The sequence below is a fragment of the Aquila chrysaetos genome, chromosome 12 (assembly GCF_900496995.4).
Source record: "Aquila chrysaetos chrysaetos chromosome 12, bAquChr1.4, whole genome shotgun sequence".
NCBI lineage: Eukaryota > Metazoa > Chordata > Aves > Accipitriformes > Accipitridae > Aquila > Aquila chrysaetos.
In genome coordinates, this window is record NC_044015.1 from 6,561,187 (window position 1) to 6,574,883 (window position 13,697).

At 57.9% G+C, this 13,697-nt stretch overlaps 1 protein-coding gene across 1 annotated transcript; it reads right to left on the reverse strand.

Annotated features, from left to right (window-relative positions):
* Window positions 1–673: 673 nt before the first annotated feature.
* RGS5 (regulator of G protein signaling 5) lies at window positions 674–13,697 on the reverse strand. The gene is made up of 5 exons (XM_030032699.2): window positions 13,553–13,697; window positions 8,361–8,471; window positions 5,544–5,605; window positions 5,257–5,423; window positions 674–4,738 (listed from the first exon to the last, which is right to left on the reverse strand). Exons 1-5 carry the CDS (start codon window positions 13,594–13,596, stop codon window positions 4,577–4,579), a joined length of 546 nt encoding a protein of 181 aa, XP_029888559.1. The 5' UTR covers window positions 13,597–13,697; the 3' UTR covers window positions 674–4,576.

Consider the following 13,697-nt stretch of genomic DNA (forward strand, 5'->3'; position numbering starts at 1 on the left):
TTTTACAAATGGCTTCACTCAGAGGTTGTTTTAAATTACAGAAACAGCCATTATATCCTTCAGATACCCTTGGCACCGTGAGCCTGGGGGATGCTGGGCTTTTTGGGTCCATGCTGTGCCTGACAGCGAGCTCAGCACAGGGACCACCCATCCTTGCCGAAGGGCTGGGGTAAGCATGAGTCCCCCTTGGAGGGGGGGGCATGTCAAGGAGCACCTCCTCACTGCAAATGTTTTCCATCCAGAGCTCCAGAGGGGAACACGTTTTAGCTCGGAGCTCAACCTGTCCCTGGGCCCAAACCCCGTGAGTGCAGAGCTGCCGCCCGAAGGTGGCAGGGCTGGGGGTGAGCAGGGCTGGCTCTTGCCCAGCCCCTGCCCCTGCGGACACGGTGGCTGCTACTGGAGCGTGAGCCGACTCTGCGAGCTGAAGCCCTGGGCAGCACCTGAGCAGCGGGGCTGGGGGTGCTGGGGAGTTTCCTCTGGATCAGCCTCCTGGGGTGACACTTTTATTCCCTTTTCAGTTTCCTGAGAAACCACCGCATCGGTTGGAGCAGAAGCTCTCGGAGACCTTTGGTCTTGCCAGGGCTTTTGGGCACAAGTTTTGGGACTGCCCTGTAGAGGGTAAGGAAACGCTGCACCTTCAGTGCAAAGAGACAAAATGAATAGTCCATCGAGATAGTAGCAGAAATACATGTTTATGTGTGGATTACATGTTTATGTGTGGATTACCAAGTGGTACAAGAGTATGGGTTAACACAACCAGTTCCTCGGTGCACACCAGTGCCCCACGTCTTTACCCCGTGAAGATCTCTAATGCAAATCACCTGGAGAACAATCAGAGTGAAAACCTGCTGCTCGTGGCTGCGAGGAGCCGATCCTCCCTCCTGACCTCGCTCCAGCCCTTGGCCGCGGCACTCGGCACCCTCCAGGGAGTGACCAAGGACAGGGCGAGCCCTGGGACACCTGTGGGCAGCGGGCAGCTCCCGCTGCTGCCTCGCAGCCTTCGGCAGTCCCCGGGGCCGGGGCCGGGACCGGGACCGGGCAGCACCGGCAGAGCCCTGCCTCAGCATGCGGAGGGAGAGCCGGGTGAATCCCACCACGGCCAGTGAGGTGCGAGGGTCCGGGTCACTGAATGAACCAGAAAACACACAGGAAACAATCCCCCGGCGTCAATCCGAGGGATGCGGCTGCAGGGAGCCCTCCTCCGCGCGTCCCCGTGGTGAGGAGCGGGCGCTGGGGAGGCAGGGAGGCAGCGCCTGATGCCTGGGGACCCGGGCTGCAGCGTGGGGTTGCCTTGCCCCACGGCAGGGGCTGGGGTCCCTCGGAGAGCACGAGACCTGCCTCCTGCACCGGCTTGGGCGCCGGGATGCACTGGGGCTGCGGGCACTCGGCGGCCACGGGCACAGGGTGATCTCGGAGGACGTTTTGGAAGATGCAGCTTCACTTTCTGTCGGGTGGATGGCCAAGGTTTCACTCAACGGGGTCTGGGACTGCGCTAAACCCATGCATGCTCATCTCTGCGACAGACCCCAAGCACGACATCCAGACACTCTGCTTTTTGGCTCTCAGACTCACTGGGTTCTAGATGCCCGCGTTAGGAGTATGTATATATATGTGTGTGTATACTTGTATATGTCTATAGGGATATAGATGTACAATGTCGTGTGTACAGTGCTCATACATATACCAAATTTCATGAGAGCAAGAGTGATAAAATACATGAAGTATTTCCTACCAGAAATATAATGGTTGGTATCAGCCCAACAGTAAATACCTTTGGGCCTGTGGAAAGCTCGGCCGTGGGGTGGGTACAGGCATTGCTGCCTTTCTGGGGCAAGCCTGCCCGAGTAATTAGCCAAACGACCCTTCTACACAAACACAACTTCCCAAGAGCTCCAAAACACTTCAGGGGACATATTTTTTGGCCACCAAGTAGCTCACTGGCACCTGTTCAATCCCCCCTGAAGGTAGGCTTCCAATATTTTAGCAGAAATCAAGCCGGGGAGGGATTTCCAATAGAGCTGTTTCACATCTCCTGAATACAGCCTCCACCTTTCTTTTCGGCACGTACATACCCAGACACCTTCTCCCTGCCCCACACATTGCTGTTGCAGCTAGCGACATCTCAGGTTTTGATGGCGCGCAGCAAGCCAGCCTCCAGCAGCATCCCAGCGTTGGCATTTAACGGTGAAACGTGTGAGGGTATCTGCAAATAGCTGCCAAAGGATTAAGTAAAACTGAAAGATCTGGGTCTTTCTGCAGGGAAGCCTGTTTGCTTTCGCATTTCTATGAGTCACGCTACGAATAGGGAGCTCGAACATGCTGAACCAGCTTGTCTTGACACCAGTTCGTGGAGACGTTAGGGGGGTGCGGGGAGCGCGCCTGGGCAGAGGCGGTGGGAGCACCCTGCGGCAGAAGGGCTGGCCAAGCCCCCGCTCCTGCGCCCAGCCCTGCTCCTGCCTCCCCCTTGCTGCCCACCAGCTCTGGGCAGCGGGCACTGCCAGGGGATCCTGCGCCCTTTCGACGGGACCCTCCTGCCGCTCGTGGGCTCCCTTGGGCTCTTTGGGGCTGCCCAACCGCCCCCCGCGCTCACCCCAGAGGAATGCCCTGTGAGCGTCAACCCCTGCCGCTCCAGCACCGACGTTCCCAGGCCATTTGCTCCAGAGGGAAAAAACCAGTCACATTTGCGATGGCCTCCATCCTTCCCCTGCCTCCCCATCCCTGCCTGGAAAAGCAGCCCACTTCCTGCAGCTCGGGATGTATTTTTCTTCGTCACCATAGTGACAACGTGTAAATATTTGGGGCTGGTGGGGTTTTGATCAGATTTTTAAAGTCTTGAAGAAGCTGGCAAACCCATTGTTTATGTTATTGAATTTTGGATGGAGTCTCATGACTTGCAGTTGAGGTTGAGCAGCCTGAGGGGGGGTGGCTGGTCCGGGATGCCTGCTGGGAGCACAGTCGCTCGTTATTTTGCCTGCATCTGTTGGGTTGCCGGCTGAAGCAGCTCGTTGCAAGCCACGGCCGTGCAGATGCTGCGCCAGGAAACCATCGCAGGGACGTCCAGGCCCCACGGAGCGGGAGTTCATCGCATTCACCTCAAGGCTGAAATGGGACCCCAGCCGCCTTTCGTGTATGCCCTTGCCACATCCTCAGATGTGATTTCTTCTGGTAGTGAACAGTGGCCTGGCTTTGAATCATTTGAAAAGAGCTGGTCTTTTTAAGAGACAGCCTTATGGAAACACGTCCTGGGCAGACAGGAGGAGACAGAGGAGAGAGATGCAGGCTACACAAACTCAGCAGAGTTTGCTATCTTTTCAAGAAGCTAGGGGTTTATTTTTCATATTTCCAATGATGGTTTTGTGTTTGGGTTTGGTTTTTGGGGGTTGGTTTGGTTTTTTTTCATTGATCTTAACAGTTGCAATTGCAGCTTTTTTCCCCCGACATGATTTTCCTCCCTCCTCTAATCGATGCCCCTCAACTGGGTTTGTGCAGAAGTATCGCTTTGGCGTGCCTACTGCAGAGAGAAGCAACTGGAACGAGAAGCCACTGCAGCAACGTCCGAAGCTGCAATCCAAGCACACCACCAGCCACCAGCGCTGCTGAAGGCTGCGCGTAGGCACTGGGGACACGGGCACAGGCTGCAGGCTGCGAGCTCAGTACGTCATGCAAGTGGTTGGAGCGAGCGGGAAGTCTGGGTTGCTAAACAGTCCCGGTGTTTTGAACAAACAGATCTCGTTTTTATCCTCTTTACTGTCTTTAGCGTGAAGCAAACAGGCTGTCTGACAGCTGACTCCAAGTGGAGTCACTGGGGAAGCGGCGCTGCAGGCTCGCTCTGCCCACCCCTCGTGCCAGCCAGGTCCACCCCGCGGTGCCTGGCCGTGCGGCTCCCGGCTCTGCCGTACAGCCGTCACCGCCATCCCTGCCGTCCCACCGTCCCACCGTCCCTGCCATACAGCCATCACTGTGATTGCTGATCAGCTGCTTTCCAAAGTCAGGGTGACGGCGATCGTGCGGTGGACATGTCCCACCCTGCACCCCGGGGCTGCAGGTGCGCTGGATTTAGCCGGGGAGGGGAGCACCCCTAGGGTGCCCTGTGCAGCCTCAGCAGCACCCTGGGAAGCTGGGAAGAGGGAGCGAGCCTGAGCCAAACCAGCGATATGGGCAAAACTGGGAGAAAAATTGTCATGTCCTAAGAAGTCCTAAGAAGGCAGAGCCGGTGCTTCAGAGCCTCCCACTAAAGCCAAGCCCCACAGTGCCAGGGATGTGCCGGCTGCCCGAGTGGCTCCCGGTCACTGCGGGGCTGGGGCTGCTCCGCCGCCCTTCTGGGTCCCAAACCCAGGGAGGATCACCAGGGGTTTCTGCTAATTGGTCTTTTGTGGGAGAGGAAAGAGACTGTAAGAGAGGAAACATCAGGACATCTGACAGTCCAAAGCACGGGGCGAGATGTTTAGCAACACCCCTGGGTGCTCTTCTAGGGTGGTATCAAGAAAGCAAAGCGGCTGCAGGAGAAGGGGCAGGTGTTTAGACAGAAGCAGTGGGACCGCCCGCGGGGAATGCCTCGCACAGCCCTGCCGCGTCGCTACTTGATTAACTCCTGATAAAACTCCGACTGCACGAATCTGGGCAGGGAGTCTTTCTCCATCAGGGCAAAGATCCTCTTCTGGGCCATGTCAAAGCTGGTTGGTGATGGTTCCACCAGGTTCTTCATGGTCACCGCCTTGGTGAAGTGGTCGATGTTCACCTGTGGTGGGAGTGTAAGAGGAATGGGGGCCCTGCCTTTGTGAGGGGTGGGTGATGGCATCTCCCCTCGCCTGCTCTGTCCCACCAACAGCCACGCAAACGTTACGGGGAGGGACTGCAGCGGGTTCGCTTATCTGGGGGAGTTATTGGTGGCAAATCTGTAAGGCTGAATTATTGGTGGCAAATCTGTAAGGATGAGGTCTACCCTGCAGCAAAGCTAACACGGGGAGGAGGATTACTCTAAATTGTCATTCCTTATGATTAACGTAAGCCCTCTGTGGGGAGAGGGGGCCAGGCATGTGCTGGAGGTGCCTGTGGCAGGAGGCAGCCCAGCAGAGGCTGAGCACGCAAACGGGGGCACCGGGGCTGTGACGGGTGGGCGTGCAGCACGTGGGGATGGGGGCTGCCCGTGCCGAGGGTACGGCCCTCTGAGCCCCGCAGCCGTGGTCCACGGTGCCCTGCAGCCATCACTCTCCTTTGGGACCTCCCGGTACCGTCTCCTGCCCCGTGGCCACTGACCTCTTTGGGTGCCTCGGTCTGGATGAACTCCTCATAGATCTTCTTGGCCTTCTCTGCCATCTTCACGGGGGACTTGGTTTTCTTGTAGTCCTCACAGGCCACCCAAAACTCGGCGTTCTCCTCGCTGAACTCAGAGCGCAGGAAGCTGCGGAAGCTGGCGAGCCCGTCTGGGGGGGGGGGCCGAGCCCTCGCTGAGCACCAGTGGTCCCAGGGGGGCTGAGCCCTTGCTGAGCACCGGGGGGGGACGTGGGATGAGGGGATGTGACCGCAGGGGGATGTGAACTTACAGGGGTTTTGCAGGAGCTTCTCCAGGGAATCGCGCCACTGCAGAGCCTCCTCCGGTGATGGCCTGAAGGGAGTAAAGAAAGCCCAGGTGGTCCATGCTTGCCCCACAGCCCTGGTCTGGCATCCAGGTTTTTAAATAATTCCTTTAAAAGTGGGGAGGAATGGAGGAACGATCTGTGGAGACTGGCGCAGAGTGGGGGAGATGGTCAAGCAATGGGGATGCCGCTGCATCGCAGCACGAGTACCCTCCTCCTGGGGAGAGCCAAGTGCCAGGGAAGGTGAGGATGGGGCTGGGTGGGCGAATTCCCCCATGTTGGAGCAGAGATGTGGCTGAACCGCAAAGCGAGTCCCCTCTGCAGCCCTGGGTCCCCTCCTTGCCCCAGCGCCTGTGCACGGGAAGGCAGAGCAGGGGCTCTGCAGGCAGCTGGGAAGCATCCCTGTTTTCCCGCTGGGGTGGGGAAGGATGCTCCCTGCTGCGGGGGGCCGGATCATTCCAGCCCTGCGCTGCTGGGGCTGGGGTCAGTGCCCCTCCACTCCCACAGCCCGCCCGTCCCATTCCCACGCCCCGCGGCAGGGCAGGACACAGGCCTCGACTCCCTCCCTCCCCAGCGAAAACCTTCAGTGTTTTTCATGTGCGTATTTTTCCCTATTTTTTTTTTCCTTTTTTTTTTTTTTTTTTTTAAATGCGGCGCTTGTACTGTGACTAAAGAGCTTTGTGGGTGTTTTTGTTTGTGGCTTTGTTGTTTTGGGGTTTTTTTTTAAGCCCCAAGGAGTTTGACCAAGCTGCCCTGGGACACAGGGCTCCTGCCGTGTTGCCCACCGGGGCCGATGCCCGGTGCTGGAGGGGAAGGGAAGCCCCCCCCGACGCCGCTGAGCGCTGGGCTCGCTGCAGACCATCGCTGAGCAGAGCATCCCTGGGGCCGGGGAGGGAGCAGCAGGCAGGACAACCTGCCGGTCCCGGGGGCCTTGGTGCTCAGCTGTGGGTCTGGGGAAAGTGCAGGTGCTCCTACCCAGCCGTCCGGCCCAGGTGGCTCCAGCGGGGAGAGGAGAACGGCAGAAATGCGAGTCTTGCTCAGGTTGGGTATCCAGCCCTCACTTGTCATCAAACCACCGGCACCCAGCAGTAAAGACCGTGATGGGGGCTCTGATCGTTCACTTTCTGGACCTCGAATTGCATTTGCACTTGCTGTCAAGGATCAAAAGCTCCCCCTGACCCCGTGTTTCTGCCAGGTGTCTCCCCACCCCGGTGAGGGGGAGCATCGCTGCAGGGAGCCAACACAATCCAGATTTCCTGGAAACTACCAAATTCACTTTTCCATTATCTGAATGTCCCAGGGATGATATTAACTGCGAGTGAGATGCTGACGGGTGAGTGATGCCGAGGCTGCGCAACGATGCAGCGCGGGAGAAAACAACTCCAGCCAGTGGGGAGCGAAGATGTCCTCAGGCTTTCTGCGGGGACAGCTAATGGGGACAAATGTGTCTCCTTCGCAGAGGCATCCAGGGCACAGCAGCGACTGAGTGCGAAACGCGCCGTCCGTCGCGCTCTGCCTGTGCTGCTGCAGCCATCAAAGTGACTGCGGCTCTCTGCAGGCTCTCGTCGGGGTGAGCGGGGTGTTTGTCTGCACATTGGGGTTGGGTTTGGGGGTTGTTTTGGTTTGTTTGGGGTTTTTAGCAATCCCTTGGTGGAGGGTTCCCAGTTTAGAGTAACATTGCCTGGGCCGAAGGGGAACGTGGGGAGGGGGACCGATGTAAAAGAAAAAGTTGCGATTTTTAAAGTGGAAATAGAAACGTGGCCTTGTGAAGAGTGGGCGTGTGCCTCTCCTGGTTTTTGTCTTTACGTGGCCACTTAAGCCCTTCAAGATGAGCCCTCATTCCTGGTGCCCTGAGCAAGGCTGGCTGGGCCAGTCAGCCTCTCCTACCTCCAGCAAGTTAGATAGTCTGGGTGCTGTCAGACCTGGGTCCTCCAGCACTGTGTGTGTCTGGGCACAGCTCCAGGGCAGGGAGCAACTCCCGGGGGCAGGGGCACGTGTCTCCGGGACAGTCACACTCATCCGATGGTGGCAGGGCTGAGGGGCGGCTGAAGAGGGGTCAGGGCAGCAGCTCAGGCACCCGGCTCAGCTGCCCGAGGCTGGGCTGGAGGTACCCCAGGTGAGGCCATCACCCTACATCCAGGAAGCCATCCTGCTTCTAGATTTAAGCTAAAATTTCTTTTCAAGGTTTATTTTGCCTCCTTTTGAACTGATAATCCTGCAGCACAGCCCATCAGCCCCTCCAGCTTCTCCTCTGCTTTGCTTTGTCATTGAAGCGGCTCGGTGCTGGAGAGCAGAGGCTCAGGACGAAGGCAATAAAGTGAGAAGGTGCCCTCGCCGCGGAGCTGCCCAGAGGCAGGCACCGCGCCGTGGGGCCGTGCACCCAGCTCGGGGACACGCTGCCGCCCCAAAGCCAGCAGGCTGTGCAAGGCTGGCACCTCTGGGCTGAGGCGGGTGACTCAGAGAAGCCCACGTGCCGAATGCCTCCGGCAAAACCTTTATCGAATAACGTGAAATCTCATCAAAAGTAAATCGAGTTTCTGCGAGAAATCTGTTTTCCATAAAGCTGTATTGCCTGACACGTCTCACGCTGCCCTGACGTAACTCTCGGAGCCCGCACCTAGCCGGCGGGTCACGAGGAGCGTGCCACGAGCTGCCTGCCACGTAAAGCCGGCTGTGCCCACCCGCAGCAGGGGCTTCAGCTCCTCCACATCCCAAAAGGGGCTCGCATCCAGCCCTCCGGCCGGGCACGGGTGCCAGCACAGCCCGCCCCGGCACGGTACTCACTTCTGGGCCTTGGGCGGCTTCTCCGGCTTCTCCGGGTAGGGAATGATGAAGTCAATGGCCGAGTCGGGCTTCTGGAGCAGTGTGCCCAGCTTGGTCTTGATCTCCTTGGCCCTGCAGGAGGGGACGAGCAAAGGCAGGTCAGGCAGAGGGACGGGGCAGCGCGGATGGTCCCTGCCCTGTGCCCGCACGGCCCCCGCCACAGCCGCTGGTGAGGTACAAAGCTGTGTAATTAATTACACGTGAACAAATGGACCCTAATGCTGTAAAGGCGCCTGGCTGAGGCATTTCAAACCAGGCACTCAGAATTAGCCTTGATCTTGATCTCTTTGCTTTGTCCCCATCTGTGGCCGGGATAATTTTATCAGCAGAGCTGGCGGGCTGCTCTGAGGATGAATTAGGGGATGTGTGTGCAGCACTCAGTTTCTATAGTGATGAGCCTGGATGAAATGCTGGCGAGATGAAGGAGCTGCCTTCGGGGAGGAGGCTGTGCAGGGTGCCACGCTGGGCTGCACAGCGGTGCCTGCTCCACTCCGAGCCCCGTCCCACATTGCGCCCGCCAGCCCCCCACTGCCAACAGCATTTGGAGCAGGGTGCCCTAATATATATATATGTAGTGTATCTATAAGTAATATATAAGCCTTATGTCTGCAATGGGAAGGGTCCTGCAAACAGGTACCTCCTGGGTGCTGCCTTCCCTGGGCAGAGGGGGAAGAAGGGTTTCAGGAGTCGAAGTACTCCCACTGCCAAAGGCTGAGTGCCAGGCACCGCTGCCACGAGGCCACACTCCAGACCTCCATTTGGAGGATGCAGAGACAAGAGGGGTCCTGGGGCTTGACAGCAGGTCCAGCTGTCTCCCAAAATGTTCCCTTTTGTGCAATACAATTTGCAACGTGGTCCTGAGCATCTAAAGCCACCGAGGAGGCTCCTCTCTGCCACACCTCGGTGGTGGTAGCAAGAGCAAGCCGAGCTTTTGCAGAGAAAACCCAGGTGGGCTGCATAAGACTGAAGAAATAAAGGGCTGAAAATGGACCACGCAAACCCCATCTTTGCAGGGCAGGACTTTTCCCCGGCACAGCAAATTTGGTGGCTTCCAGGTCATCTTGCTGGCCCAGAAGGTGAATGAGAGCAAGGGGACATACTGCTTCTGGACAGGCCGGCCGGGCTCAGTGCCTTTGCCATGGCGTGGCTGTCAAAGCCGGGCAGCAGCTCCCTGGCTTTAGGGCTCACTGTGCTTCTCCTCTTTGCTGTTAATTTTCAGGAGCCCTCTGTGGATGATCGCACCCTTGCTATGTCGGAGCAGAGCAGACCCAGAAACCCAACTGTTTTCATGGAAAATGTCAGCAGCTACAGGGACAGCTTCCACTGCTTGCGCTTCTGAGAAAACTTGAATCTTGCCTGGAAAGACCAGGACCTTAGGTGAAGGGTGATGAGGTCCCCACGCTCCCACACTGCGGTGTCTCTGGGACAGGGACGCTGCCATGCACCGTTCGTCCTGCTCCCTCTAATAAATAAATAAAATGCAGATAAATGCTCCGAGCCGGAGCTGGCTCCTGATGCCCAGAGCCTGGGGCTGGCTCTCCTGCGAGCCTCAGGTGCCCCTTGGCACCCCACAGGCTGGCATTGCCATGCCGGGACCCCCGGGGCACGGCCCTGACCCCCATGGATGGCAGAGCTGCAGCAAGGAGGAGCAGGTGAAGGGGGCAGGAGCCGCAGCCCCCTTCGCACCAAAGCGATGGGTGGGTGCAGAGGGTGCCCCGGGAAAGCCGGCGGGGCAGGACAGCCTCTCCCTCGGCTCTGCTTTTCCAGACATCTGTGCTTGTGGCCATGGCTCTCCGCAGGGAAGGGGACAAGTGGGCTCAGGCAGCATCTTTCAAAGAGGGGCTAAGCAGAAATGCCAGCTGCCCCCTGGTCCCTCTCCCTGCCACCACCCAAAGCTCAGGAGGGCAGAGCTGGGGACAGTGCCACGGCCGACCTGCTGCCGGTGCCGGGTGCCGTGCACCAGGGATGGTCGCCTCCAGGCGATCGGACCGTGTGCCCGGTCGCAGGGGTTTCGTCTGGCAGGAGCAGGGGTGAAGAGCAAGGGGGAAGGGGCTCACCCACCTCTGAAGCGAGGACGGTGGATGCCGGGGGTCCCGAGAAGGCAGGGGGGAAAACATGGGCTGTGCTGGGAGAGAGCCAAATCTAACACGAGGTGGATACCGCTGTGGGTATCGCTGTCTGAGCAAAACCTGGGGACCCCCCTACCCTGCTGCGGACAAGACCAACACACGCGCAAGTTTTGGACGCAATTGACGGCGGCTTCGCGCAGCAGCAAGCGCTTTCCTGGATAACGCTTAGACGTGGTTCAAAATCTTGCTCTCCAATTCCCACCCTCTGACAGCGACTTACAGCCAACATCTGTCAGGCTGAACGGGCACTAATGGGCCGTAATGGCCCTGAGCAGCCCCAGCTGAGCCCCACACCCTGCCCACGGCCCCGGACTCCATTCAAGCTCAGCCCTGGGGCTGCCTTCTTTTGGGTAGTGCTGTAGGTGAGCTTCTCCCCAGCCTGGTCTCCTGGATTGGTGCTGGACCTATGTCGCAGCCCCACTGCCTGCTGTTCCCAATGGGGCTCCCTGGATGGCTCCATCTCCTTTCCATCCCGTGGCGTTGTTGATGAACCATCAGTGGCTGCCCACCCTGCTGAAGCTCCACAGGTCCTGGAGTGGGGACAGCAGCGAGAACCTCCCCGCACACCCCGAGCAAGTCCTCGGCTGTGGGACCTTTGTGAAATACGGGGAGACGGCGGAGATGAAGCTTGTTGAAAGGCAGCGAGAAAGGACAGCCAGAGGGCCGAGCGCTTGCGGGCTGGCGGGAGGGAAGCACTATTTAAAGACATCATCCTGGCATCCTCCAGCAGATGTATTACAAGCTTTCAAGCAAGGCTTCAGCAAAGGCTAAACAGCAGGGTAAAAAAGGCAGTTATAAATGAAAAGGCATCCTTCAAAAACCCCCCAGCTACGTCCGAGTGAGAAAAAGCAAGAGGACCGTAAACTGTGGAAGGTTAAGTGCGAGAACATATGGGAGCAAGCCAAGAAAAAGTCTGAGAAACAGCTTCCAAGAAGCATTAAAAGAAAATATGGGTTCTGTCAAACACATCAAGAGCAAGAAGGCTGCTGGGGAGGGCCAGGAGAGACTCCAGCTTTAAAAACAAGACAAAAAAAAGAAGCTCAAAGAGAAGTTAAAGCTATAGCTGAAAGCTAAAGCTGCTGCTGTGCCCGAGGGCAGGGAGGTGCCGGAGGGAATGCCCCTTGAGGGGAAAAAGGCTCCAGGGGGCATTCGAGGAGCCATAAAGCTGCAAGTGTGATGCTGTACGGCCATGTCAGCAGCAGCTGTATCGGAGAGCCGTGGTGGACACATGGACAAATATGGTCTATTGGAGAGGAGTCGAGGCAGCTCTGGCAGTAGGAAGAGATTCCTTCAAAACTATCGGCCCTCTCTGAAGAGGCCAGCAAGCACATGCCTTGGGGAGAGTCAGGGGTACGAGCCCCTTGGCTCTGCAGGGGACCTTGGATGGGCTCTCCAGACCCCAGGCAGCTGCAAGGGGGAAGGTCATTTCATGGCTGTCAGCATAGGGAACGGCGTGGGAAAGGTAGTACACAACGCGTAGGGGACATGGTGTGTTTTCCTCGGTGGGGACAGTCCTAGGGGAACGCGGGCTGGGACCGTGCTGTTAAACGTATCACGTGCGTGGGGAGAAGGGGGTCAGTGGCCGAGCAGCAGATAACTGCGCTACCCGGGTACAGCACTTTGGGACCAGTTGTGAGGAACTGCAGGAAGGTCTCGTGAGACTGGCAGGGAAGTAGCTGTTGAAATGCCTCGTAGGCCAATACGAAATGATGCACACAGGACAAACTCAGTCCTAACTCCGTGTATAGAAGTGTAAGTGAAGCTGCCTTCAAGAGTGAGGATTTGAGGGCATAACGGAGGTCAGTGAAAGCATAAGCATAGCAGCAGTGGAAAAAAAGACTAATTTAGTATTAGAAAGTAGCAGAAGAGTGACAACATATATGACAGCAGAGCAGAAACTTGTGGATCACCCACATCTGGAAGAGTGCTGCTCGGCCACCCGTGAGGAGGAGGCTGCAGGAGACCAGGCGAGGTGAGCAAGGGGCACGAGGATGGCCGAAAGGCACATTTCAGACAAAGGCATTGTCACAGGTCCGCGCTCCTGTTTGTGCCTGTGATGGGAATGTGCCTTGCTTTCAGGCAAGCAGCATCAGCCTCCGGTGGCACAGCTTCAGCTGGCGAAGGGGGTGCTTCTCTCGAGCTCCTCCCAGGTCAGTGAATGCCACCCTCACCTAAAAACCAGGACTAAGGCATTTGCAGCTGCGAGGAAATCCTCACTGGGTAATTCACATGTAAAGTCTTCTGCCAAGTTTCCTCCTTAGGTGAAGGATCGAGTGCCCTGCTGCTGCAAGGAGACCCCAGCCTCGTGCGGTGGCCTCCCTTCCATCTCCGCTTCTCACCGGACCCTGTCCAAAGCCCCTCCAGCTCCGAGGAGAGAGCAGGTTTTGATCAGCAGGGAAATGGCTGGGAGCCTGCCTGGGTTCCCAAAGGGTGAGAGAAGCCTGGGAAGCACCACCACTACCCGGGGCAGGTTTTGAGGCAAGCGCTGGGGCAGAGGGGGATGAAGATGAGGATGGGTGCCACGAGTGGGACAGAGCGGGTGCTCTGCACAGGGCTGAGCCTCGTGAGAGGGACCGGGGCCAGCTAATCCACGTGCGAGGGAGACACAGGCAGTTAAAGAGGATTTTGAGGCTTTTTGGAGCCAGGGCTGTTTTCGCCCCAGAAAGGCAACAGCTATGCTGCTTTTTTCCTCCCTACATTTTGCAAATATTAAGATCTGAAGGCAACGCGCTCCTGCTCCAGACCCGCAGAGGGGAGCAGCTCAGGTTGAGGAGTGGGTTTGGGGCAGAGAGGTTCCCAAGCCGGAGGGGAGAGTCTGGGACTGGATCAGCACTTGCTCCCCCCCAAGGGTCCCAGCCACTCGCAGCATCCCACTGAGCCACTGCCAGCAAGCCTCCCTTCCCTCCCAGTCCAGAGCTGGACGATCCCAGTCCCTGTAAGAGATGTCCATCGTGGGGATGTGCTGCAGGATGAGCCTCTCTGCCCCCCGGTCCCCCCCGGCATGCCCAGGCTGGCCGCTCTCACCTCTCCAGGCACGTGTGGGGTAGCGCTGCTAATCCTTTGCACATCTTGGCAGGCTGTCGATCTCCTCGGCCGCGAGAAGAGTATGAGCGATAGCTAACGCAAGCAGCAGTGGCTCCGTCTGCAGCCCAGCTCCCCCCTCTCCCTC

Excerpts from the sequence above, each read along its gene's own strand:
- RGS5 (XM_030032699.2), bottom strand. The coding sequence starts at position 13,596 with ATGTGCAAAGGATTAGCAGCGCTACCCCACACGTGCCTGGAGAG. Across the intron at positions 5,424-5,543 it reads GAAGCTCCTGCAAAACCCCT|ACGGGCTCGCCAGCTTCCGC; the intron begins GTAAGTTCACAT and ends CCCCCCCCCCAG. Across the intron at positions 4,739-5,256 it reads AGACCGAGGCACCCAAAGAG|GTGAACATCGACCACTTCAC; the intron begins GTCAGTGGCCAC and ends CTCCCACCACAG.